Source organism: Ranitomeya variabilis, chromosome 2, assembly GCF_051348905.1.
Source record: "Ranitomeya variabilis isolate aRanVar5 chromosome 2, aRanVar5.hap1, whole genome shotgun sequence".
Classification (NCBI taxonomy): domain Eukaryota; kingdom Metazoa; phylum Chordata; class Amphibia; order Anura; family Dendrobatidae; genus Ranitomeya; species Ranitomeya variabilis.
The window spans coordinates 180,390,690-180,417,635 of NC_135233.1; the positions used below are offsets into that span (position 1 = coordinate 180,390,690).

Genomic DNA, 26,946 nt, shown 5'->3' on the forward strand with positions numbered 1-26,946 from the left:
ATGCAATACTTGTAGTTATACCCATTGTGGATGTTGGGGATTCCTGTTTACTATCTATGATTCTTCTGCATGATGTGTTGGCTCTAAGTATCATGAGCATACTGATTGATACTATATACTAGCTATTTGTAGCAGTTGTGCACTTGCGTATATATGTATATAGGCCACCACTTTATTCTTTGCATGCGCTAAACTCTATTTCCCCTAGCCTCATGGGCTTATCTGTTTGAATTTATACCTGGTACTATATACAACATATTTTGCTGAGCATTGTTCATTGGTGTCACTATCCCTATTATCATTTTTTCTTTATCTTGTTTTTGTTATGAATTTTAATGATTAATATTGGTGTTTATTCTTAATAAAATAATATATTTTATTACATTTTGCTGTGCGATTCACCTTTTTTCTTTGGGGAAATATATTGTATATGTTGTGATAGAGCTATACAATTTTGGCCGTCTTCTGGTAAACATGGGCACATAGCCTAAAAGTTAAAGTCCCTTAGAAGTATGTGTGTGTATATATAGAATATTTATAGTATTCCAATAAATCTGTATATTTATGTAAAAATAAGTACACATTTGGTATCACCGCATCCTGAACGAGCCGATCAATAATTTCACGGGTCAATATTTGTAAGCCAAAACCAGGAATGAGTAATAAAAGCAGAAATGGTGACTTGTTTCTATTATACTTTTCCTCTTTTTGCTCCACACCTGGTTTTGGCTTACAAATACTGATGTGAGATGCAGACCAAATACTCCACGTGTACATGTGGCCTGACACTGTCACACTAACTCCTTCAGTGAACACATTTTAAAATAATAATAATAAAAAAAAAAAAAAAAATGCTTTTTCACCATACCACCAAAAAAGTAGAATACAGCACAATAAAAAAACGAATGTAAATGAAAATGGTATAGCTGTTAACGTCACTCACCTTTTTTTTTTTTTTTTTTTTTTTTTTAAAAAAGACGTCATACTGTTCCGTCAGCGGAGAAATTAAAAAAAAAAAAAAAAAGCTATAGTCTTCACATGACTGTCTGCTGTCTGTCTCGCATGACTGTCAAAAATATAACCCTCAAGATATGGGGCTGAAAATCTTATGTTGCAAGGAAAAAGAAAGGATTTTTTTTGTGTGCCAGCAGCTAAACATAAAAAAAAAACTAACGGAAGTCTGGTGTCGCTGTAATCATACTGACCCACAGAATATAGCTGTCTTGTACTGCTCTAGAGAAGGCGTAACAAATAGATCAAACGAATTCTTGACCTACTGTTTTTGTGATTCTGCCTCCCAAAGATCTGCAGTAAGGCTTGGCTCACATTTATCCTGCGCTTTACAGCGTGTGTGTGCGCTTACACCGGAGTTTCCGTGTAATTCTCTGAAATACGTGATTCAGACCCAACACCCGGCGAAAGGTTCCCTATAATGCGGCACTGTGGACGCCGTCTGGCCTATGATCAGGCGGGGTCTGTCTTTTTTTAAGGGAGATTTAGATGGAAACTCCAATGCAATTGCTCCGCCTAGAACACAGAATAAATGTGATGCAACATGTTCCCAATAAAAGCTGTAATTCACAAAAATAAGTCCCCACTCCGGTCCGTTATCTGTCATTGGAAATATAGGGGCTTCCACTTTACTGGTAGCGCACAGGCTCTGGAAAAGCAAAATTGCTCCCTGCAAAAGAAATAAAGCTAATTCTGCACTCCCAAATCCAAATGCTCCCTCCCTTCTGAGCCACACAATGTCCCTAAACCACATATAGGAATTTCTGTAGCGATAAGCACCTGCTTTAACTACGGGATGAATGTTTCCAGAAGCACAAGCTGGCATAATGTTTGGGCACTACAATGTATTTGGCATTATAGTGGCAGATTTGCAATTTTAAATCTGCAACATCCATTTAAAATTCACTACACCTTGTAAATAAATTCCCAGAGGGGTATAATTTCCAAAATAAAGTTACGTGAGGGGAGGTCCTGTCCTTCTGGCACTTAAAGGCTCTGTATATGGAGTCCCAAACTATTGTACGATAATGTGCTCTCCTCTGTGTGGCTAAGCAGTACTGTACAGCCACATGTTGGGTATTGCCACAGTAAGCAAAAATTTTGACATTTTGGTACCTTTTCTACCCATTTTCCTTTTGTATAAATGTGCAATCTGTTGGTAAAACAAACTTTTTGTGGTGAAAAGTACAAGCAAAATATATATTTTTGCCGTGTTAGCCAGTAGATGTGCATTGAGCTGTAGGTTTGGATTGCTGCTGAAGGGAAGAAAACAAACTCTTTAACCCCTTCATGAACCAGCCTATTTTGACCTTAATGACCTGGCCGATTTTTGCAATTCTGACCAGTGTCCCTTTATGAGGTAATAACTCGGGAACGCTTCAACGGATCCTAGCGATTCTGAGATTGTTTTTTCGTGACATATTGGGCTTCATGTTAGTGGTAAATTTAGGTCGATAATTTCTGAGTTTATTTGTGAAAAAAAAACGGAAATTTGGTGAAAATTTTCACAAAATAGTTAATAAATAACATTTCCCACATGTCTACTTTACATCAGCACAATTTTGGAAACTAAATTTTTTTTGCTAGGAAGTTATAAGGGTTAAAATTTGACCAGTGATTTCTCATTTTTACAACAAAATTTACAAAACCATTTTTTTTTAGGGACCACCTCACATTTGAAGTCAGTTTGAGGGTTCTATATGGCTGAAAATACCCAAAAGTGACACCATTCTAAAAACTGCACCCCTCAAAGTGCTCAAAACCACATTCAAGAATTTTATTAACCCTTCAGGTGTTTCCCAGCAGCAGAAGCAACATGGAAGGAAAAAATGAACATTTAACTTTTTAGTCACATAAATGATCTTTTAGCAACAATTTTTTTATTTTCCCAAGGGTAAAAGGAGAAACTGGACCACGAACGTTGTTGTCCAATTTGTCCTGAGTACGCTGATACCTCATATGTGGGGATAAACCACTGTTTGGGAGCACGGCAGGGCTCGGAAGGGAAGGAGTGCCGTTTGACTTTTTGAATGGAAAATTAGCTCCAATCGTTAGCGGACACCATGTTGCGTTTGGAGAGCCCCTGTGTGCCTAAACATTGGAGCTCCCCTACAAGTGATCCCATTTTGGAAACTAGACCCCCCCCAAGGAACTTATCTAGATGCATAGTGAGCACTTTAAACCCCCAGGTGCTTCACAGAAATTTATAACGCAGAGCCGTGAAAATAAAAAATAATTTTTCTTTCCTCAAAAATGATTTTTAGCCCGGAATTTTTTATTTTCCCAAGGGTAACAGGAGAAATTGGACCGCAAATGTTGTTGTCCAGTTTGTCCTGAGTACGATGATACCCCATATGTGGGGGTAAACCACTGTTTGGGCGCAGGGCTCGGAAGGGAAGGCACGCCATTTGGCTTTTTGAATGGAAAATTAGCTCAAATCATTAGCGGACACCATGTCAAGTTTGGAGAGCCCCTGTGTGCCTAAACATTGGAGCTCCCCCACAAGTGACCCCATTTTGGAAACTAGACCACCTAAGGAACTAATCTAGATGTGTGGTGAGCACTTTGAACCCCCAAGTGCTTCACAGAAGTTTATAACGCAGAGCCATGAAAATAAAAAATAATTTTTCTTTTCTCAAAAATGATATTTTAGCCCACAATTTTTTATTTTCCCAAGAGTAACAGGAGAAATTTTACCCCAAAATTTGTTGTCTAGTTAATCCTGAGTACGCTGATACCCCATATGTGGGGGTAAACCACTGTTTGGGCACACGTCGGGGTTCGGAAGAGAAGTAGTGACGTTTTGAAATGCAGACTTTGATGGAATGCTCTGCGGGCGTCACGTTGCGTTTGCAGAGCCCCTGATGTGCCTAAACAGTAGAAACTCCCCACAAGTGACCCCATTTTGGAAACTAGACCTCCTAAGGAACTAATCTGCGGAATCCGCACAAAGAATTAACATGCTGCGGAAAATACAACGCAGCATTTCCGCGCTGTATTTTCCGCACCATGGGCACAGCGGATGGTACTGTAAACCTGATGGAATACAGCTACGAATCCGCAGCGGTCAATCCACTGCGGATCCGCAGCCAAATAAGCGAGGGGGAGGTGTGTCTATATGTAAAATCATCCTTAAAACCCATCCTGCGTGATAATATAGGTGAACCTAATGAAAATGTAGAGTCGCTGTGGGTGGAGATAAGGGGAGGGGGTAAAAATAATAAACTATTGATAGGGGTTTGATATAAGTCTCCAAAAATAATGGTTGCAATGGAGAATATCCTCGTAAAGCAAATAGATGAAGCTGCGACTCAAGGAGAAGTCATTATGGGGGACTTCAACTACCCTGAAATAGAAACCTGCAGTTCATGCAAAGGTAAAAGGTTTTTAACAACTATGAGAGACAGTTACCTCTCACAACTGGTTCGGGATCCAACAAGAAGGGGGGTCACTGCTAGACCTACAGTATTTTCCGGCATATAAGACGACTTTTTAACCCCTGAAAATCTTCTCAAAAGTTGGGCGTCGTCTTATACGCCGGGTACGGCGTGTGCAGGGAGCGGTCCTGGATGGTTCCCAGGGTCTGGAGGAGAGGAGACTCTCCTTCAGGCCCTGGGATCCATATTCATGCAAAAAAAAAAAAAAGAATAAAAATAAAAAATATGGATATTATTACCTTCCGACGGCCCCCGGCTCTAGGCGGTGAAAGCAGCGGTCTCCGTTCCCAAGGATGCATTGCGCGAAGGACCGGAGAGGACGTCGCGTTCACGCGACCGCGACGTCCTCTCCCGTCATTCGCGCAATGCATCCTTTGGAACGGAGGCCGCCGCTTGCACCGCTGAGGCGCTGTATGAAGGTAAATATATCCATACTAGATGGTGGCCCGATTCTAACGCATCGGGTATACTAGAATATGTATGTCCACGTAGTATATTGCCCAGCGACGTAGTATATTGCCCAGCGACATAGTATTTTGCCCAGCCACGTAGTATTTTGCCCAGCCACGTAGTATTTTGCCCAGCCACGTAGTATTTTGCCCAGCCACGAAGTATATTGCCCAGCCACGTAGTATATTGCCCAGCCACGTATGTCACAGGTTAAAAAAATAAAAAATAAACATATACTCACCTTCCGCAGGCGTGTTGTAGTTCTGTCGCCTCTGTGGGGTGCAGGCGGCAGCTACCGGTCCCAGGGTGTGATGTCACGTGACCGTGACGTCACGGCACGTCCTTCTCGCGCAGGCGCGCAGGACTTGTGATGACGTTGCGGTCACATGACCGTGACGTCATGGCAGGTCCTTCTCCCAGACCATCCTTGCCACCGGAACGTGCCACTTGCATGGACCGGCCGGAGCATCGCGAGGAGTGGGAAAGGCAGCGGAAGGTGAGTATCTAATGATTTATTTTTTTTAAAATTATTTTTAACATTAGATGTTTTTACTATTGACACTGCATAGGCAGCGGCAATAGTAAAAACTTGGTCACACAGGGTTAATAGCGGCGGTAACGGAGTGCGTTACCCGCGGCATAACGCGGTCCGTTACCGCCGGCACGAACCCTGTGTGAGCGGTGACCGGAGGGGTGTATGCGGGCACGGGAGTTCGGGGAGTAAGGAGCGGCCATTTTCGTCTGGATTGTGCACGTCGCTGATTGGTCGTGGCAATGGTCTTGAGCGTTTTGCCACGACCAATCAGCGACTTGGATTCCATGACAGACAGCGACTGCGACCAATGAATATCCGTGACAGACAGAAAGACGGAAGTGACCCTTAGACAATTATATAGTAGATTTTTTATTTTTATTCTTTTTTTTTTTTTTTACATGAATATGGATCTCAGGGCCCGAAGGAGTCTCCTCTCCTCCAGACCCTGGGAACGATCCAGACCGCACATGCCATATAAGATGACCCCCGTCTTAAACGGCGAGTATATCCCAAACTCCATATTTTATATGGAAAAGTTGGGGGTCGTCTTATGCTCCCAGTCGTCTTACACACCCGAAAATACGGTAATATTGACCAGCAGGTCAGACCGCATATCAAATACAAGGTTTGCGGGTCACTTGGGTAATAGTGATCACAAAATAATACTTTTTCATGTGTCCTTTAATAAGATGTGTAGTAGAGGGGTGACAAGGACACTAAACTTCAGGAGGGCAAATTTCCAACGGATGAGAGAGGATCTTGGTGCAATTAACTGGGCGATATCCTGAGACATAAAAATAAACAAAGAAAATGGGAGACGTTTATTAGCATCCTGGATAGGACCTGTGCACAGTATATACCGTATGGGAATAAACATACTATAAATAGGAGGAAACCAATATGGCTAAATAGAGCTGTAAGGGGCGCAATAAGTGACAAAAAGAAAGCATTTAGAGAATTAAAGGAAGTAGGTAGTGAGGAGGCATTAAATAAATACAAAAAATTAAATAAATTCTGTAAAAAGCAAATCAAGGCAGCAAAGATTGAGACAGAGACTCATTGCCAGAGAGAGCAAAAATAATCCCCAAATATTCTTTAACTACATAAATAGTAAGAAACTAAAAAATGATAGTGTTGGCCCCCTTAAAAATAGTCTGGGTGAAATGGTGGATGAGGATGTGGAAAAAGCCAATATACTAAATGACTTTTTTTCCCCACAGTATTTACACAAGAAAATCTCATGGCAGACAATATGATCAGTGATAACAAAAATTTCCCATTAATTGTCACCTGCTTAACCCAGCAGGAAGTACGGCAGCGTCCAAAAATCACTAAAATTGACAAATCTCCGGGCTGGATGGGATACACCCCCGAGTACTGCAGGAATTAAGTACAGTCATTGATACAACATTATTTTTAATCTTTAAAGATTCTGTTATAACATGGTCAGACTGGGGCACCCAGACACCGGAGAATCCTCCAGTAGACCCTCCCCAGCCCCTGCCACCCACAAAGGGGGGGCCCCCCTGCATCTGCAGCCCCTTTATGAAGTGCACAGAGTGTGTACAAAAATATTTAGAATTGAGAGTCCTCAGTGGTTGATACTCTCAATTCTAAATATTTTTCTATCTACTGGCTAACACAGTACCAAGATATATATCTTCCCTGTATCAGACAGTGTACAGCCTGCTGGGGGAGGTAGCCTTTTTTCTGCGTAGTGTCAGCAGCACACACTCCATGGTTTCCTGTGTGCCCCAAAGAAGCGGTAGAGAAATTTTAATTTTACCTGTTAAATGTTGCTTTAGCCCCAATTTTTCTCACTTTAGCAAGACATAACACCAAAAAGTGGACCCCACAGTTGGTTACATACTTTATTTCGAGCGCAGCAATACCTCCACATATAATCAAAAAGTTCTGTTAGGACAAACTGCAGAGCTCGGAACAGAAGGAGCAATATTTGAATTTTGGAACACAAATTGGCTGAAATAGATTGCGGGCTCCATTTCACATTTGCACCGCCCCTAAGGTGCCTATACAGCAGAACCCCCACAACTGACCCCATTTTGGAAACTACACCCCTGAAGGATTTTATCCATGTATATAGTGAGGATTTTTATCAAAAAGGTACGACACTGAATTTAATAACATACACTACCGTCCAAAAGTTTAGGGTCACCCAGACAATTTTTGTGTTTTCCAAGAAAACTCATACTTTTATTAATCAAATGAGTTGCCAAATGAATTGAAAATCTAGTCCAGACTAAATCTAGTAGCCAATAATTCTGTTTTTCCAATTTATGGATCATTCTGCTCTAAGATTACATAGCAAAAACCTGGTGACAGATTCTCTTTATGAAAATATCTGAAACTAAAGAAACGCAAGTCATATCCAATTAAATGTACCACTGAAATAAACCACAATGTGTCTTGAAATACACTTTATATGGCCTCGTCAGAAATGCTAGAACTGCCTGTGGCATGAAGATGTTAACGGCCACAAATTGTTTGAACTTTTTCCTGCGCTGGTTATACAATAACATTTCTTTCACAATTGTCACTTTTGTTCTGGTTGGAACAGTGTTAGAGACTGTATCTGAATGTTTCCTTTTGCATTAAGTGTTAATGAATCTTTCTTTTTTTTTTTCATTATAGGAATACTTGCATACATTTTTGCACACAAACGGAGGTATTCAAAATCAAGAGATCTTGTTGGTACATCATTTACAGAGAGCAAATTACATACCAGCACTTCAGCTAAACCAGTCACTGAAAAATTATCACCTAGTAAGTCCTTTGTTTGGTTTTAAAGAGTATCATAAATATATATGTAAATAATGAAAATAAGGGAAAGTAATTCCATAGATCTGGTTTTTAAAGTCTTTATCCAGTGATGGGCAATATCAACGTTTCAGATAGTTTGACTGATATATCTTAACACTGAGGTGGTGAGGTGCCGTATAATACTACATTTAAATGTGTAGATGCCTCCAGCGTGACCCATGAGTTTGGAGGTGTCTGTTTTAGGGTATGTGCACACGTTCAGGATTTTCCGCGTTTTTTTCGTGTTTTTTCGCTATAAAAGCGCATTAAAAAGCGCATACATATCCATCCTATCATTTAGAATGCATTCCGCAATTTTTGTGCACATGATGCGTTTTTTGGTTTTTTTTTTTTCAGCGAAAAAAGCGCATCACGGTTAAAAAAAAGCAGCATGTTCATTAATTTTGCAGATTTTTCGCGTTTTTCCCACTTTTTAATGCATTGGGAAAGCTCCGGAAAAAAAACGTGAAAAAAAGCATGCAGATTTCTGGCAGAAATGTCCCGTTTTTGCCAGGAAATTTTTGCAAGAAATCCTGAACGGGTGCACATACCCTTAAGCGCGTTTCAGATCTTTGCTATTAAAAGGGTTTTTTGTGCTAAATTCATTGCTGGCCATGGCTAGGAACCCCTGAAAATAGTCTTCCATACTCCCACAGTTATCCCCATGGTTCCAGCGCCATTATGCTTTTTGCTCTGAGCAAGCACTGGAATTGAACAGGTTACCCTTTGACAGCACCGCTGTGACCTGTGGTTGACTGCAAAGGTCAAGGGACTTGAACAGGACGTCGTCCGAGAAACATCCAATGATGCTCGCTGCACCAAGGGCCACTAAAGTATCTCTTAATTTGTGTTTCACACTTTTTTTTTTAAGATCATAAAAAAATTGTATTTCAAGTGTCCCCAAATGTTTTGTTTGTTAATTGTTGGCGTGACATATTTAGCCACCATTACAGAGCAAATGTAGCATCTCAAACGAACTGTAGAGCTCATCTGGATCTGATCCAGCTCCCCCTGACACTTGTTGGTCATATAATTGCTGGGATGGAAGTGTAATGAGATATTACGGCTTCCTAAATGGTATACATGACTGGCCTGAGGAAGAAATCAGTCGGATGTTGAAACGCGTAGTCCTGTAATCATATGATAATTCCTGTTGATGACTTTGTCTGCTGTGCTCTGCTTGTATCATTCCCTTTTTTTAATTTATTTTATAACCTTTTTTATGTGAATTGTATACACGGCTTTTTTCAGCGATGTGTACAGCCGTCATGTATTCTCTGCCTTCTCCATGGGGAGTTCTCCGTTCCCGCACATCTCCATGCAGCAGCTGATTCTTTGAGGATGATCCAAGACTAAATTGCAGAGTCTTTTGCCGACCTCAGACAATTTTGTAATATGTTTTGGCTGACAAACTCCATTGTATTCATTTCACCTTGTTAAGATTACGTTGCATTTTGTAAGGGGAGTGTCTGAAAATAAAACAAATCCATTTCATAAGATAGTATCTGATAAATCCGTTTAGAAATGGATGTATTTTTAGACTTTTACTTTTTTGTGCAGAATGATTTTGACAGATGCCAGCGAGAGAGAGCAGCTGCCAGAAAGTCTATACTGGATCACTATGGCAAAATACTCCCAAAAGTGCAGCAAACTCTGGCAAGCGATAGGGCCAGACCCTACCAGTCTATTGTTTGGAAGAAAGGTAACTTCAAGTTTTTACTTTTGGCTGTATGTAATATCCTTTTGACTTTACCTTCATTCATTTTTGAGGGGAAAGATAACGGAATTACTTTTGCATTTGCAGGAAATACATGAACTTTGTTACTTTGCTTACTTTTACAGCTGTTTAAAAATAATTTTAAAGGGATCTGGACACGTAAGATAATGGTAATAAACCTAGTGCTATAGAGTTAATCTGCAAGTTACTAGCATTAGGAAACTGCCCAGCCTTTTTCCTGAAAGTGCAGCTCCTTGGAGAAAATTAACTATTACTCCAGGGAGTCACTTACTGGGTCATACATGTCAGGGCTACAATCACCGCTCACAGCACTTTGACATCTGTCTCTGCACTGATGCATATAAGTTATATTAGACCTCAAAAGTCCTACCCCTTCCTCCAGGTTTGATCAGAGCTCTGTAAGAACTGTGTGGGTCTATTAGATGCACCGATGTATGACGTACAAAAAAAAAAAAATTTGCCACCAAAATCCAAGGCACCAGAAACTTCTCATAAAGATAAAATCTAACTTTTATTCTGTCTATAAGAGTATATGGCAGTGATTACAAAAGAGGTAGATGGGAAAAGCGACATTTCGGCCATAATAGGCCGCCTACAAGCCAAAATTACAAGTTTCAAAAAAAAAAGAGGAGCACAAAACACAGAAATTAATGTCTGTGCTCACACTGTCACAATTTTCCCTCTGACTGGGTAATGTATACAATATGTATAGTTGCTTTCACATGCGACTTGACTCTCTTCCGCTACTCTCAATCTAGTTGGAACCTGACCTCCCACTCTTGTTTCAAATACAGAGGAACTGTTACTTTGTGCTCATTGCACACAGTCATGATTCTGCAGTTAATCTTTCTAGCAGGCAGCAGAATTGTCACCTTCTGTTACAGGCCTCTAATGTCTGTAGTTTTGACTTCTCGGCCTGTTTTAAAATACAAATAAATATCTGAAATATTCAGCACTAAGCAACAGTTTCTTGTTTATTATAGTGACAAGACCCAAGCCTTTATCTACTGTTGCAAAGCAAGCTCCAACAGGGAGTGTGATTACCGAAGCCAACTTTATCCGCAATGTGCTGATGAAAATAAAGGAAGTGTCTGCAGCTAGTGAGAGTAGAGACTTCTCCCCTTATAAAAGGTAAGACGTGCCTGGGCTTTTGTTTGAGGATCAGTTTTATGGTAACCTCATTCTTAAGGTACCGTCACACTGAACAACTTAACAACGATATCGCTAGCGATCCGTGACGTTGCAGCGTCCTGGATAGCGATATTGTTGTGTTTGACACGCAGCAGCGATCTGGATCCTGCTGTGATGTCGGAGCTAGGAGGCCAGCACCTTATTTCGTCGCTGGATCTCCCGCAGACATCGCTGGATCGGTGTGTGTGACACCGATCCAGCGATGTCTTCACTGGTAACCAGGGTAAACATCGGGTTACTAAGCGCAGGGCCGCGCTTAGTAACCCGATATTTACCTTGGTTACCAGCGTAAAAGTAAAAAAAAACCAAACACTACATACTTACCTTCCGCTGTCTGTCCCCCGGCGCTCTGGTTCTCTGCACTGTAAGCGCCGGCCAGCCGGAAAGCACAGCGGTGACGTCACCGCTCTGCTTTCCGGCCGCTGTGCTTACACAGTGCAGAGAAGCAGAACGCCGGGGGACAGACAGCGGAAGGTAAGTATGTAGTGTTTGTTTTTTTTTACGTTTACGCTGGTAACCAGGGTAAACATCGGGTTACTAAGCGCGGCCCTGCGCTTAGTAACCCGATGTTTACCCTGGTTACCCGAGGACCTCGGCATCGTTGGTCGCTGGAGAGCGGTCTGTGTGACAGCTCTCCAGCGACCACACAGCGACGCTGCAGCGATCGGGATTGTCTGGATCGCTGCAGCATCGCTAAATGTGACGGTACCTTTACACAATACTTTACCTCTGCTATGTTTGAATAAATGTATCTTTTGTGGCACAACTACATATTAAAATGCTCTTGTCAGGATTCCATTTCTGTATAAACTTCTGTAGCTACAGTAAGAAACTTCTCATTCTGCTTAGTCTTGTAAAACTCAAATATATACACTACCATTCGAAAGTTTAGGGTCACACAGATAATTTTGTTTTCCATTAAAACTCATGCTTTTATTAATCAGATGAGTTGCCAAATAAATTGAAAATCTAGTCCAGACATTGACAAGGTTTAAAAAAAAAAAAAGATTTTTATTTGAAATAATAACTTTCTCCTTCAAACTTTGCATTCGTCAAAGAATGCTCCCTTTGCAGCAATTACAGCATTTCAGACCTTTGGCATTCTAGCAGTTAATTTGCTGAGGTAATCTGGAGAAATGTCACCCCATGCTTCCAGAAGCCCCTCCCACAAGTTGGTTTGGATTGATGGGCACCTTTTGCCTACCATACGGTCAAGCTGCTCCCACAACAGCTCAATGGGGTTGAGATCTGGTGACTGCGCTGGCCATTCCATTACAGAAAGAATACCAGCTGCCTGCTTCTTCCCTAAATAGTTCTTGCATAATTTGGAGGTGTGATTTGGGTCATTGTCCTGTTGTAAGATGAAATTTCCTCCAGTCAAGAGCTGTCCACAGGGTATGGCATGGCGTTGCAAAGTGGAGTGATGGCCTTCCTTATTCAAAATACCTTTTACCTTGTTCAAATCTCCTACTTTACCAGCATCAAAGCAGCCCCAGACCATCACATTACCTCCACCATGCTTGACAGGTGGCGTCGGCTCTCTTCCAGCATCTTTTCAGTTGTTCTGCATCTCACAAATGTTCCTCTGTGTGATCCAAACACCTCAAACTTGTATTCGTCTGTCCATAACACTTTTATTCCAATCTTCCTCTGTCCAATGTCGGTGTTCTTTTGCCCATATTAATATTTTCCTTTTAACAGCCAGTCTCAGATATGGCTTTTTCTTTGCCACTCTGCCCTGAAGGCCAGCATCCCGGAGTCACCTCTTCACTGTAGATGTTGACACTGAAGTTTTGCGTGTATTATTTCATGAAGCTGCCAGTTGAGGACCTGTAAGGTGTCGATTTCTCAAACTACAGACTCTAATGTACTTGTCAGCTGTGCAGTGGGATCTCCCACTTCTCTTTCTACTCTGGTTAGAGCCTGTTTGTGCTTTCCTCTGAAGGGAGTAGTACACACCTTTGTAGGAAATCTTCAGTTTCTTGGCAATTTCTCGCATGGAATAGCTTTCATTTCTAAGAATAGACTGTCGAGTTTGATGTGAAAGTTCTTTTTTTTTTTCTGGCCTTTTTGAGAATTTAATGGAACCAACAAATGTAATGCTCCATATTCTCAACTAGCTCAAAGGAAGTGCTAACTTGCACAAGGGTTTTCAAGGGTATTCTATCCATCCATTAGCCTTCTTACACAGTTCGCAAACAAAGTATCATAAGAACACTGGAGTGATGGTTGTTGGAAATGGGCCTCTATACACCTATGAAGATATTGCATTACAAACCAGACGTTTGCAGCTAGAATAGTCATTTACCACATTAACAATGCGTAGTGTATTTCTAAATCATTTATTGTTAGCGTCATTGGAAAAAACTGTGCTTTTCTTTAAAAAAAAAAAAAAAGGCAAATATAAGGAAACTTCTAAGTGACCCTAAACTTTTGAACGGTAGTGTACATTAAAGGAAGCCTGTCACCAGGTTTTGCCAGTATAAGATGCGGCCACCACCATTGAGGGCTTATCTACAGCATTCTATAATGCTGCTAGTGAAGGAAAATAAGTTATATTATACTCACACGAGGGGGGGTTGTGCGGTCCGGTCCGACGGTTGTCGCAGGTCTGGGTCTGGCACCTCCCATCTTCTTGCGACACCGCCCTCCTTTTTCTTCATCGCTTCCCAGCATCGGCGCTCCTGAGCAGGCGTACTTATCTGCCCTGTTGAGAGCAGAGTAAAGTACTGTAGTGCGCAGGCGCCGGGCCTCTCAGCCCTTTCCCAGTGCCTGTCATTGCGGTACTGTGCTCTGCCCTCAACAAGGCAGATAAGTACGCCTGCGCAGGAGCGCAATGCCGAGGAGCAATGAAGAAGCAGGAGGGCGGTGTCTCAAGAAGATGGGAGGCCCCGGACCTGCGACACCCATCAGGTCGGACTGGGGGCTCATCTACAGCATTATAGAATGCTGTAGATGAGCCCTAAAAGGCGGTGGCCGCATCTTACAGCCGCAAAATCTGCTGGCAGGTTCCCTTTAATAGAAGAGTGAGACATTAACCCCTTAATGACCGGGGGGGGGGGGGTATTTCAGGTTTTTTTTATTTGTTTTTTGCTCTTTCTTCCCAGAGCCATAACATTTATTTTTCCGTCAATATGACCATGTGAATGCTTGTTTTTGCAGGACAAGTTGTACTTTTGAACAAATCATTGGTTTTAACATATCGTGTACTGCAAAACGGGAAGAAAAAAAAATTCAAAGTGTTGTGAAATTGCAAAAAAGTGCAATTCCACAGTTGTGTTTTTTTTTTTTTTTAAATCATGTTCACTAAATGCTAAAACTGACCTGCCATTATGATCATTACGAGTTCAGGCACCAGCCATGTCTAGGTTCTTTAAGTGGTGAACAAAAATTCCAAAATTTGTAAAAAAAAAAAAAAAAATAAAAAAACATTTTCTGAGACCTGTAATGTCTCCATTTTTTGTGATCTGGGGTTGGGTGAGGTTTTATTTTTTGCGCACTGTGCTGATGTTTTTATTGATACCATTTTGGTGTAGATACAATTTTTTTGAACACACATTATCTGAACGCTGCGATACTTCTATTTTTTTTTTTTGGTTCTAATATTTTTAAAAACGTTTTTCAGATCGCCTGTGTGTAGCAGAAGTGCTCACTTGCTATGAGCGCCGACCATGGGGAGGCGCTTACAGCAATCTGGCAATGACCACCATGGAGGTCTGCTGCAGACCTCTGGTTGTCATGCTGACCCATCGGTGACCCGCGATCATGTGACCGGTTCACCAATGGGTGGTATTTACGATGCGCTGCTGGCAAGCGCCAGTTAAATGCCCTTGTCAGAGATTGACAGCGACATTTAACTAGTTAACAACCATTGGTGGGTCGCGATTCCACCCGCAGCAGTGGGACATATGGCAGCTGTTTAGATCAGCTGTCATGTGCCCGGAGCCAACCTCCTTAAGCAAAACTTTTGTTTTAAACACGTCAGTTAAAGGGGTTATCTGATATAGAAAATAATATAATTTTAACGTATGTTTCTCTTATGTAGTACGCTTAGTTTATTGACTTCCGCAGTCAATCACAGGCTGCAGTGGTCATCTGACTTCTGAGTGCAGCAGGTATTGCTTTTGAAGACCTCTGCAGCGGCCTGCAATGGATGTGTATGGCTCTGGAAAGTGAGTATGCCTTTTTTATTATTATTTTTTAAATATATATTTTAAATGCATACATGCATTAAAAATACATATTTTTTTCCAATATCAGAAAACCCCTTTAACTGACGTGTTTAAAACAAAAGTTTTGCTTAAGGAGGTTGTCCATTAAAGGACTCACTATTTGATCACCCCAGGGTGCTGTGGAAAATGTAAAAAATTTCTACACTTCATGGACCAGCATCGCTCATTGATTCTGTGTACTCTGCCGGACTGCTGCAAGTTTTTCTTCTGCTCAGGACAGAAATGTGAAGGCTCTTGTCAATGTGCAGCCACTGATTACCTGCAGCAGCTACGTGACATCAGGAGACGTGAAGATGCGTGGCACTCCTGCTTCGTGGGTGTTCGAGTAGGATTTCACTCAAATTTAATAACAGGCAACTTTTTATTTGGATAAGCAATCCACTGTAAAATTGACTCTTCAGTCTAAAATTAGACCATTATTAGGCTACTTTCACACATCCGGTTTTCACTGTCAGGCTCAATCCAGCTAAATTTATAAAAAAAAACGGAACCGGCGAATGTTGCCGCTGGATCCGTTTTTCCCCCCATAGACTTGTATTAGTGCCAGATTGCGCCGGATGACATTGCGTTTTGACCGTTTTTCGTCGGATCCGGCAAATCTGCCGTTTCCGGTTTCTGGAAAAAATGTCCATAGCAATGGTTTTTGTCTCTGGCGCGTCCAGCTGTTTGCTAGAATGGAAGCCTATGGGAGCCGAAAGGTGCCGGATGCGGAAAATGACCGATTCCAGCGCTGGATTCTTTTTCTTTTAAACTGAGCATGCTCCAATTTTTTTTTTATCCAATAATCTAGATATGCTAGCCGGATCCGTCGAAAAATTAATCCGTCACATCAGTTTTTCACAATCTGTGCCGGATCCGGTTTTTCCAATATTCGCCGGATTGTGCCTAATGCAAAAAACCTGATGTGTGAAAGTAGCCTTAGATACTGGAACATAGAAAAGAAAACAAAATAATAAAAAACATTAAACAAATAAAGCATAACAAAAATAAACATATACATATAGTATGCTGCGATGCAAAGAAATGTAATGACCTAATGCCCAGTTGCCTTGGGGATGCAGTAGATCAATTAAAGTAAATTTCTATTACATGCAATCACTTAGTGTATCTCTGTAGATTTTTGAACAGTGAGGCTGAGTATTTTAATGCCATGGTAGGGTATGAATCCAATAAATTATAGTTTTTCATATAGATTAATGTTTCCGTAACTTGCTATGGGTCGTGCCGATCACATCATCCAGAATTGCTTAAAACGCATGAAGCCTAGAATAAGTTGATATTTTACTAGATTGCAGCACAGAGAGAATACATAGAACAAGGTCTGTGACAACAGCGCTGTGGGTATAGCACTAATATAATGGCGTTATCTGCTGCTTTATATAGAAAGCTTATAATATTGGCCGGACCATATACAAGGCGTGACATACTGTATCTCGGAAGTGACGTTGCGCTCCAGCTAAACATTGTCTCTTTAATGGAGCATTAGGTGGATATTACGTGACCAGAGGTGACATATCACAATGTTCAGAGTAGTCACTTAAGAAGATAACCTCCCTGCAGTGAGAGCCTCCTGTAGGAGGAAAGAACGGAAATTATTTTCCTGGATTGTGTATGTGAATAAGGATAGATGGAATGAGGTATGTATGGGAAACAATGGCTAGCAGAAAAAGAAGCAAAAAATGCAATGAAAAAATAGAATGTAAAGATAGAGAAAAATAGAGCAGAGACAGACATGCGGTAAAAGAAAGGGAGTAGAGAAATAAGTATAGAGTAAATAAAATTAAAAAAAGGAAAGGATAAAGAATCAAAAAATACAAAAAAATTGATTTTCATTTGTGCAGCACTCTGGGACCATTTAATAGGGGGTTGTCCATTTGTGGACAAACTCTTTAACCCCTTTCTGACATCCGACGTATTATTCTGTCCATGTGACCTGGGCCAATTTGACCATAGACGGAATAGTACGTCGGATCAATCGGCTGCAATCACAGGGGGTGCGCGGCCAATCGCCGTCGAGTGTCAGCTGATTCTCACAGCTGACACCCGGCACTAGGTGCCAGGAGCAGTCACAGACTGCTCCCGACACTTTAACTCCCGAAATACTGCAATTGAACATGATCGCAGCATTACGAAAGCCTGCACAGGGGCTGACAAGCCCCTCTGCCTTTGGATCTTGGACCCCGTTGCGTGACGCGGGCTCCCGATCGTTGCCATGGTGACCCAATGTCGTCATGACGACATCCGGGACTCCAGAACTAGGAAACTTGGTGATCATGCACAGTGCATGATCACCAAGTCTCCCTGTCAGTGCAGCGCTGACAGCTTCTACGGCTTGCAGATGCTACTTAATCTACAAACTATAGAAGCGATTGGCCTGCAAAAAATGATTGTCCCATAGTGGGACAAAGTTAAAAATATTTTTACATTTATTTATTTTTTTTTTACTTTTTATTTTTTATCAAAAATAGAATAAATATTGATTTTTTTATTAATATCTCTAAATAAGTATCTTAATGGAAAAAAAATTTAAACAATAAAAGTACACATTTGGTATTGCCGCGTCCGCAACGACCTGACTTATAAAACTGCCCCACCAATTAACCCCTTTAGTAAACGCCATAAAAAAAATAAGGCGTTGTTTTTTGTTGCCTTGTTTTTTTTTATCATACCACCAAACAAAAGGTGGAATAACGCGCGATCAAAATGGATATAAATAAACATGGTACCGCTGAGAACGTCATCTTGTCCCGCAAAAAACGAGCCCCCATACAGCTCCATCAACAGAAAAATAAAAATGTTATAGCTCTCGGAATAAAGTGATGCAAAAATAATTAAAGTGTCTTTTCTTGTGTGACAGCTGCCAAACATAAAAACCCGCTATAAGGTCTCTTTCACACATCCTGACATTTCCGGTACCGGAGATGTCAGTGTGTGTAATACTTGCGGCACACGTGGGGCATCTGTGTGCTGCATCAAACTAGCCATGCGCAAAACTTGCTGCACACCACTTGCTACACTAACCTGTCACATGCAACTCGACACACAAAAAGTTGCTACACGCATGTCGCCACACAAAACTCAACTGACAAAAGTCGCTACATGCATGTCGCCACACGCAACTCAACACACACAACTTGACACATGAAACTCGCCCTAAAACACACACAAGTCTGGTATTATCCTTCAAAAATAAAAATCTGATTAATAAGCAGACAAATTACAAGAGCAACAAATGTACCATATTGGAAATACGGCAGCTGTCAGTCTCATGACCTGTCTATTATGAGTATGTGTGAGCTAATATATACTGCCAGGGGGAGGGCTTCCTGTTGGCTGGGGATTTATCAGGCTGCCAATTTAGCTTTCAAATACTGAGGTAAAAATACTGAGCAAATGACGTGTGAACGCGGTCTAATACAGGAGGAGATCACACACAGGCATATACTATATACAGGAGTATATAGGAGGAGATGACACATAGGTATATACAGGAGGATATGACATACAGCAGGTATATACTATATACAGGGGAGATGACATACAGGTATATACTATGTACAGGAGATGACATACAGGTATATACTATATACAGGGGAGATGACATACAGGTATATACTATATACAGGAGATGACATACAGGTGTATACTATATATAAGGGAGATGACAAACATGTATATACTGAGGGGAAAATGAGGTGTGAAAATGAAAAGGTGTGAGTGCAAATTGAGAGGAGTGAGGGAAAATAGTGGAGTGATCGGAAAATGACAGATGTGAGGTCGAAATAACAAGTGTTAGGGGAGAATGAGAGGAGTGAGGGGGGAATGAGAGGAGTGAGGGGGAAAATGAAAGGTGTGAGGGAGAAAATGAGACGTGAGGGGGGAAAATGAAAGATGTGATGGGGAAAATGAGAGCCGTGATGGGAAAATAAGAGAAGTGAGGTGCTATAACTAACCACAGATATTTACTATGTCCAGGCAACTCCGGACTCTTCAGCTAGTTCAAAATAAAACAATAAAAAAAATTCAAACCTACACATATTTGGTATCGTTGCGTTCAGAATCGTCTGATCTATCAATAAAAAAAAAAAGGATTAACCTGATCGCTAAACGGCGTAGCGAGAAAAAGTTAAAGTGCCAGAATCACGTTTTTTTGGTCGCTGCGACATTGCATTAAAATGCAATAATGGGCGATACAAAGAACGTATCTGCACCAAAATGGTATCATTAAAAACGTCAACTCGGCACACAAAAAATAAGACTTCACCCAACCCGAGATCAAGAAAAATGGAGACGGGTCTCGGATAATTGCGCAATTTTTTTTTTAAGGAAAGTATGGAATTTTTTTTCACCACTTAGATTAAAAAAAAGAATCTAGACTTGTTTGGTGTCTATGAACTCGTAATGACCTTGAGAATCATACCGGCATGTCAGTTTTAGCATTTAGTGAACCTAGCAAAAAAGCCAAACAAAAAGCAAGTGTGGGATTGCATTCTTTTTTGCAATTTCACCGCACTAGGAATTTTTTTCCCCATTTTCTAGTACATGACATGGTAATACCAATGAAGTCGTTCAAAAGTACAACTCGTCCTGCAAAAAATAAGCCCTCACATGGCCATATTGAAGGGAAAATAAAAAAAGTATGGCTCTGTGAAGGAGTGGAGTGAAAAACGAAAATGCAAAACCGAAAACTGCTCCGGGGGTTAATATTCTTAATTAAACCATACTGACGACCTCGCCTAATTCCTCCGAAGCCCTCAAACTCCTCTAATAAGAATAAGATTAAAAAAACAACAATGTACCATACCTGTCCATCATCGTGTCCCACGTCGTAATCCATGTCTGGGTCTCTTCTTGGCACCGTCCAGGTTGAAAACTAAGGGTATGTTCACACGGCGTTTTTGCTGCGTTTTTTAATGCTAATTTTCAGCTGCTTTTTACAATACCAGCAAAGCCTGAGATTTCAGAAATCTCATGCACACACATTAGTTTTTTGTGTGATCAGTATTTTGTGCTTTGCTGCGTTTTTTGGACATAGAGCATGTCACTTCTTTCAGCGTTTTTGCTGCATTTTTTTCACCCATTGACTTGAATGGGTGTTGAAAAAGACGCAGCAAAAACGCAGGTATCATTATTTGCTGCGCTTTTGCTGCTGAAAATCCAAAGACATTAGCATGGACAAAGAAGAAAAAAAAACACAACAAAAAATACAGAAACGCACCTAAACCTGTTTTTTTGACGCAGCTTCTTTCCTGCCAAGATCATCAGGTTTTTCTGCAGAAAAGAGCAACAAAAATGCCCTGTGTGAACTTAACCTAATTATCCCCCAGACCTGGATTACGGCGTGGGACACGATGATGGACAGGTATGGTATATTGTTGTTTTTTTTATTTCACTTTTATTACAGGATATCGAGGGCTTTGCAGGAATTAGGTGTTGCAGTAAGTATGGTTTAATTGAGAATGATAAAGGAGTCTGTGTAATTTTTTCAATTAAAGGACTTTATTCTGGCTGTGTCTTTATTTAACATGTAGCTATAGGATTAGTAATGGAGAGGTGTCTTATTGAAATTTCTTAGCGTGATATTGCTTTTCTTCAGTTTGACAGATGAAAGCCCAATTCCAGTTTCTCAAGAGGCCGAAATGGAAATGCCTGATGCTTTTGTTGGTACCCCAATATCGAAAGCTAGAAGAGAGTCTGGGTTAGTGTTAAAAAAAAAAAAAAAAAAAAAAAAACGAAAACTTTTTATTGCTGATCCTTGCTGTGCGTTTGGATTTGTTTCATGCGGGCTACCCATCCGTAATACGTTAAGTCCTGTGTGAACCAACTTCTTCAGTTGTTACAGCATTTTCCATTTTTTTTTATTTTTATTATCTCTAATTGGCATACCTTTTGTAAACTGTTGTTTTATATGTTACAGATTATTGGGCTCTCTTGTCCACCCTATCCAGGCAGAGCCCTCCTTTGGCACAGATTTAGCAAATGTCAGTTACAAAACACCTTGCAGATCTTTCTTGCTGACTTCGAGCCCTGTCCAATCAAGTCTTCTCAAATCTACACAGTTAAAAAACCTTTCCAAAGCATCTGAGTTTAACTTGCTGGAGACACCTATGGTGGTAAAGGTAAGGGGTCAGCATAATACATGTTCAGTTTAGCAGGAGATTGTGATGCATCGCATAAGCTCTACTCTACTTCATTGTTTTCTCGGGCTTGGAGTCATTACAATTGTTCTACTGTCTTTTCATTTGTTGATGCAATGAAATCTTATTTGTAGTAAATTGTTTTTTTTGTTTGTGTACCTCTCTAGAAGGCAAAAGCCATGATGGCAAGCACAGGGTCTTCTGACTATATTGCACGCACTCCCCAGTCTATTCTGAGGTCCAGTGCACGCACAACTCCTTTGGCTTCTCCTTCAGTTTCCCCTGGAAGATCAATTACACCTCCTTTACGGTCCAGGGAACCAAAAATCTCTTTTATGGAGCAAATCAGCAAGAAATTTAGTAAAGGGGTAAGTCTGACATCATGCATAGTCTGACTTGATTTGGGCATGCTTAAAATATATATATATATATATATATATATATATATATATATATATATATATATATATATATATATATATATATATATATATATATATATATATATATATATATATACACACACATATATACATATATACATATTAAAGGGAACCTGTCACCCCCAAAATCGAAGGTGAGCTAAGCCTACCGGCATCAGGGGCTTATCTACAGCTTTCTGTAATGCTGTAGATAAGCCCCCGATGTATCCTGAAGGATGAGAAAAAGAGGTTAGATTAGACTCACCCAGAGGCGTTCCGGCTGCTGTTCTGGTTCGATGGGCGTCGCGGTCCGGAGCCTCCCATCTTCATAGGATGACGTCCTCTTCTTGTCTTCACGCTCCGGTGCAGGCGTACTTTGTCTACCCTGTTGAGGGCAGAGCCAAGTACTGCAGTGCGCACGCGCCGGGCCTCTGACCTTTCCCAGAGCCTGCGCACTGCAGTACTTTGCTCTGCCCTTAACAGGGCAGACAAAGTATGCCTGCGCTGGAGCCGCAGCGTGTAGACCAAAAGAGTATGTCATCGTAAGAAGATGGGAGGCCCCGGACCGCGACGCCCACCGGACCGGACCGCAGCGGGGACCGCCCCTGGGTGAGTATAATTTAACCTTTTTCTCATCTTTCAGGATACATTGGGGGCTTATCTACAGAATGCTATAGATAAGCCCCTGATGCCGGTGGGCTTAGCTCACCTTCAATTTTGGGGGTGACAGGTTCCCTTTAAACTGTTTTTAACACTTATGAATTAGGCACCTTTTTAGGTCATATTAAAAAAAAAATGGTTTGGTCAACACCTTAAGTAGTATTCCACTAGGTTTTTTTGTCACATTTTGTTTTTTTTTTAATATTCAGCAATCTTTTACTAACAGATTTTGTCAACTGAGCAAGAACCCACAGTTTCTCCTGTTCAGAAGGCTGGTCAAAAGACTATGTGGGCAGAAAGAGTGGCTATGCTTACAGAAAATGATGCTAATTCAGACAATGATGAAATGGATGAATCGTCATCTGGAATTCAAGATGGAAGCCCAAGCAAAATGGAGGCTAGCAAAGACCCAAGCAATGTGTCTGCAAGGTCTGATCAGACAACACTAGAGTATCATTATGCTCCAACACCTGAGGACAAGGTGGTTTCAACAGCTAATATGAATTTTTCAGTTAGTGAACAGCAGCCACAGGCTGAGATGGACAGTGTGGTAGTAATTGAAGATGTGGTAGGAACTGAAGATGTCCACAAACCAATTGTGGAAGCCCTGGAGACACCAGAGAAAGGTATGTCACATCCATGATGTCCTTTATGTACTGTGCTCATGTTTGATTGCAGATAGAATAGCACATGTAATGCACACACAGCATCATATAGAGGCAGCAGAGATTGATAATTGGTTTTGGAGGGAATCCTCTGCATAATTAGGAATTTAATTATATCCCTTCTGCCTTTTTATGCCTATGAGGCTATTCAGTTCAGAGCGGGAGACCTTCATTGTGGTCAGTGCTCAAACCAGGTTTAAAGAACATCTGCTTGAATCCTAAATAAGACTTAAAGGGAACCTGTCAGCAGGATTGTGCACAGTAGCCTACAGACAGTGACAGGTCGGCGCCGTTATACTGATTTTGAAATGATACCTTGGTTGATGAAATCCATCTTCTGGTTGTTGGTTAATCTTTATTTTCAATTTTGAGTTAATGATATGTTCGTGCTTTGGGGCAAGTCTGTGGCGGGACCTTCATGTGCTGCTCTGATTAGGTATTCATGATGTGATAGTTCACTCACGTGGCGGCACAGAGAGGCAGGAAAAATGGGAACACAGTTTCTTTAAGTCCTTGTTGGCTTATTGTCAGGCAACATAAACCAACCCATGGTAGCAAAAACCCAGCTCTTCTGGCTAAAACAGGAACAAAACAACAAAAGGAAAACAAAAATTCTGCAACACAAGTCCGTATGTGGCGGGCAGCACCCCGCTCTGGGGCAACACAGGTTGGATTATCTGTGCTCGATGAGCCACAAAGCATCTGAAGACTCCTCCCTCCTGGCTAGATGAACCCAGTTTGCCTGTAGAGCTCGATTATTTAACCCCTTTCTGACCTCGGACAGGATAGTACGTCCGAGGTCAGATCCCCTGCTTTGATGTGGGCTCCATCGGTGAGCCCACATCAAAGCCGCGACATGTCGTCTGTTTTGAACAGCTGACATGTGCGCGCAATAGCGGCGAGTGGAATCGGGATCCATCTGCCGCTATTAACTAGTTAAATGCCGCTATCAAACGCTGACCGCGGCATTTAACTACCACTTCCGGCCGCGCGGCCGGAAATGCGCTCATCGCCGACCCCCGTCACATGATCGAGGGTCAGCGATGCGTCGGTATAGTAACCAGAGGTCTCCTTGAGACCTCTATGGTTACTGATGCCGGCTTGCTGTGAGCGCCACCCTGTGACCGGCGCTCATAGCAAGCCTGTAATTAAGCTACATAGGCTCTGCTACATAGCAGCGATCATCAGATCGCTCCTATCAGGCTATGCCAGCTTCTGGCCTCCCATGGAGGCTATTGAAGCATGGCAAAAGTAAAAAACAAAACAAACAAAAAAAAGTTTAAAAAGGTATGAAATAAATAAAAAAAAGTTTAAATCACCCCCCTTCCGCCCCATTCAAAATAAAACAATAAAAATATCAAATATATACATATTTGGTATCGCCACGTTCAGAATCGTCCGATCTATCAGTAAAAAAATGATTAACCAGATTGCTAAGGCTACTTTCACACTAGCGTTGTGCACTGCACATCGCTATGCGTCGTTTTGTAGAAAAAACGCATCCTGTAAAAGTGCTTGCAGGATGCGTTTTTTTCTCCATTGACTTGCATTAGCGACGCAGTGCGACACGTTGCAACCGTCGTGCGACAGTTGCGTCAGACCCACGTCACCAAAAAACGTTGCATGTAATGTTTTTTGGTGCGTCGTGTCCAGCATTTCCGACCGCGCATGCTCGGCCGGAACTCCGCCCCCGCCTCCCCGCACATCACAATGGGGCAGCGGATGCGTTGAAAAACAGCATCCGCTGCCCCCGTTGTGCGGCGCTTTCACAGTATGCGTCGGTGCGCCGCAACGTCGCAGTGCACGACGCTAATGTGAAAGTAGCCTTAACAGCGTAGCGAGAATAAAAAAATTGAAACGCCAAAATTACTTTTTTTTGGTCGCCGCGACATTAAAATGCAATAACAGGCGATCAAAAGAACGTATCTGCAACATTGTATCATTAAAGACGTCCGCTTGGCACGCAAAAAATAAGCCCTCACCCGACCCCAGATAACGAAAAATGGAGACGCTACGGGTATTGGAAAATAACAATTTTTTTTATTTTTTTTAGCAAAGTTTTTAATTTTTTTTCACCACTTAGATAAAAAATAACCTAGACATGTTTGGTGTCTATGAACTCGTACTGACCTGGAAAATCACAATGGCAGGTCATTTTTAGCATTTAGTGAACCTAGCAAAAAAGCCAAACAAAAAACACGCATGGGATTGCACTTTTTTTTTGCAATTTCACCGCACTTGGAATTTTTTTCCCATTCTCTAGTACACGACATGGTAAAACCAATGATGTCGTTCAAAAGTACAACTCGTCCTGCAAAAAATAAGTCCTCACATGGCCATATTGACGGAAAAATATTTAAGTTATGGCTCTGGGAAGGAGGGGAACGAAAAACGAACACGGAAAAACGGAAAATCCCAAGGTCATGAAGGGGTTAAACCTAAGCCTGTGATTTTTCCCATCATGTGCTTGATCACATGATCATGACCTCACACAGGTCCTGGCCAGTCTGCCAGGGGAGATAAAGTGGACCTTCTCCCACCCGCTCTATGAAGGTCCACATTAAACCAGTTCTTTCATTTAACTTAACCCTCACAACACGTGTGCTGGAGAAAAATGCTCTGGTTCATATCACTGATGCCGTTAAGCGCAGTGACACATATCTCCCCTCTACCACTCTGCCAGTGACTGTCACATATTCCCTCCCCCCCCCCCCCCCCCCCCCCACTGCCCAAAGTCGTGAATTTTGGCACCTTCACTTGCTAGGCATGGGAGTCTGGACAGGGTATCTGCTCTGGTTCATATCACTTGACACTCTTAAGCACAGTGACGCATATCTCCCCTCTACCACCTTGCCAGTGACTGTCATTGCTTCTGACAGTTTTCTTGTATGCAAAAAATGTAAGCTTCCCTTAAACAAACATGGATCTGATTTGTTTGGATCCATTTAGGGGACAAATTTGATGTACAAATTGGATCAAAAGCGACATTTCTATTTGGGTTTTTTGCGGACAATCTGTCCAATAGAAAATTGATTTAGGCATGCTCATAGACTACAATGGGTGCGTGTTCTACTGATGAAAAACACTGAACATACTGGTAGGAAAAAAAAAAAGGGCTCATTCAGAGTGAACTGTAAATATTGACTAGGACCAACCTCTTAAAGGGAATCTGTCACCCCAAAAATGGCCTATAAACTAAGGCCACCGGCATCAGGGGCTTATTTCCAGCATTCTGTAATACTATAGATAAGCCCCCTATATATCATGAAAGATAGGAAAAACAGGTTATGTTATACTCACCCAGGGGCTGTCCTGCTGCGGTCCGGTCCGATTGGCATCGCGTTCCAGGTCCAGCGCCTCCCATCTTCATACACTCGCGTCCTACTCTTGTCTTCTTGCCGCGGCTCCTGCGCAGGCGTACTTTGCCTTGTTAAGGGCAGAGCAAAGTACTGCAGTGTGCAGGTGCTGGGCCTCTCTGACCTTTCCCAGCACCTGCGCACCACAGCCTGCGAAGGGGGTAATATCCATGGAGCTTCCCAGGCTATTAATATCAGCTCACAGCTGTATACTTAGCCTTTACTATAAAATGGGGGACCCTATAATTAACCAACAAAGGCTTTGCGGACAGTTGCGGGCTGACATTAATAG

At 41.7% G+C, this 26,946-nt stretch overlaps 1 protein-coding gene across 8 annotated transcripts in view; it reads left to right on the forward strand.

Moving 5' to 3' along the window:
- AHCTF1 (AT-hook containing transcription factor 1) overlaps positions 1–26,946 on the forward strand; it is a 215,027-nt gene that overhangs the window by 114,994 nt on the left and 73,087 nt on the right. For 7 of the 8 annotated variants that reach the window (XR_013221111.1, XM_077283248.1, XM_077283249.1 and 4 more), the window contains 7 exons: positions 8,086–8,217; positions 9,814–9,955; positions 10,975–11,122; positions 21,011–21,112; positions 21,332–21,533; positions 21,719–21,919; positions 22,860–23,259. Coding sequence is in view for 7 of the 8 variants with exons in the window: in XM_077283248.1 (XP_077139363.1) it covers positions 8,086–8,217; positions 9,814–9,955; positions 10,975–11,122; positions 21,011–21,112; positions 21,332–21,533; positions 21,719–21,919; positions 22,860–23,259 (1,327 nt within the window). In the remaining variant the exon portion in view is untranslated. The remainder of the gene's footprint in view (positions 1–8,085; positions 8,218–9,813; positions 9,956–10,974; positions 11,123–21,010; positions 21,113–21,331; positions 21,534–21,718; positions 21,920–22,859; positions 23,260–26,946) is intronic. The other variant, XM_077283250.1, reaches the window with a different exon arrangement.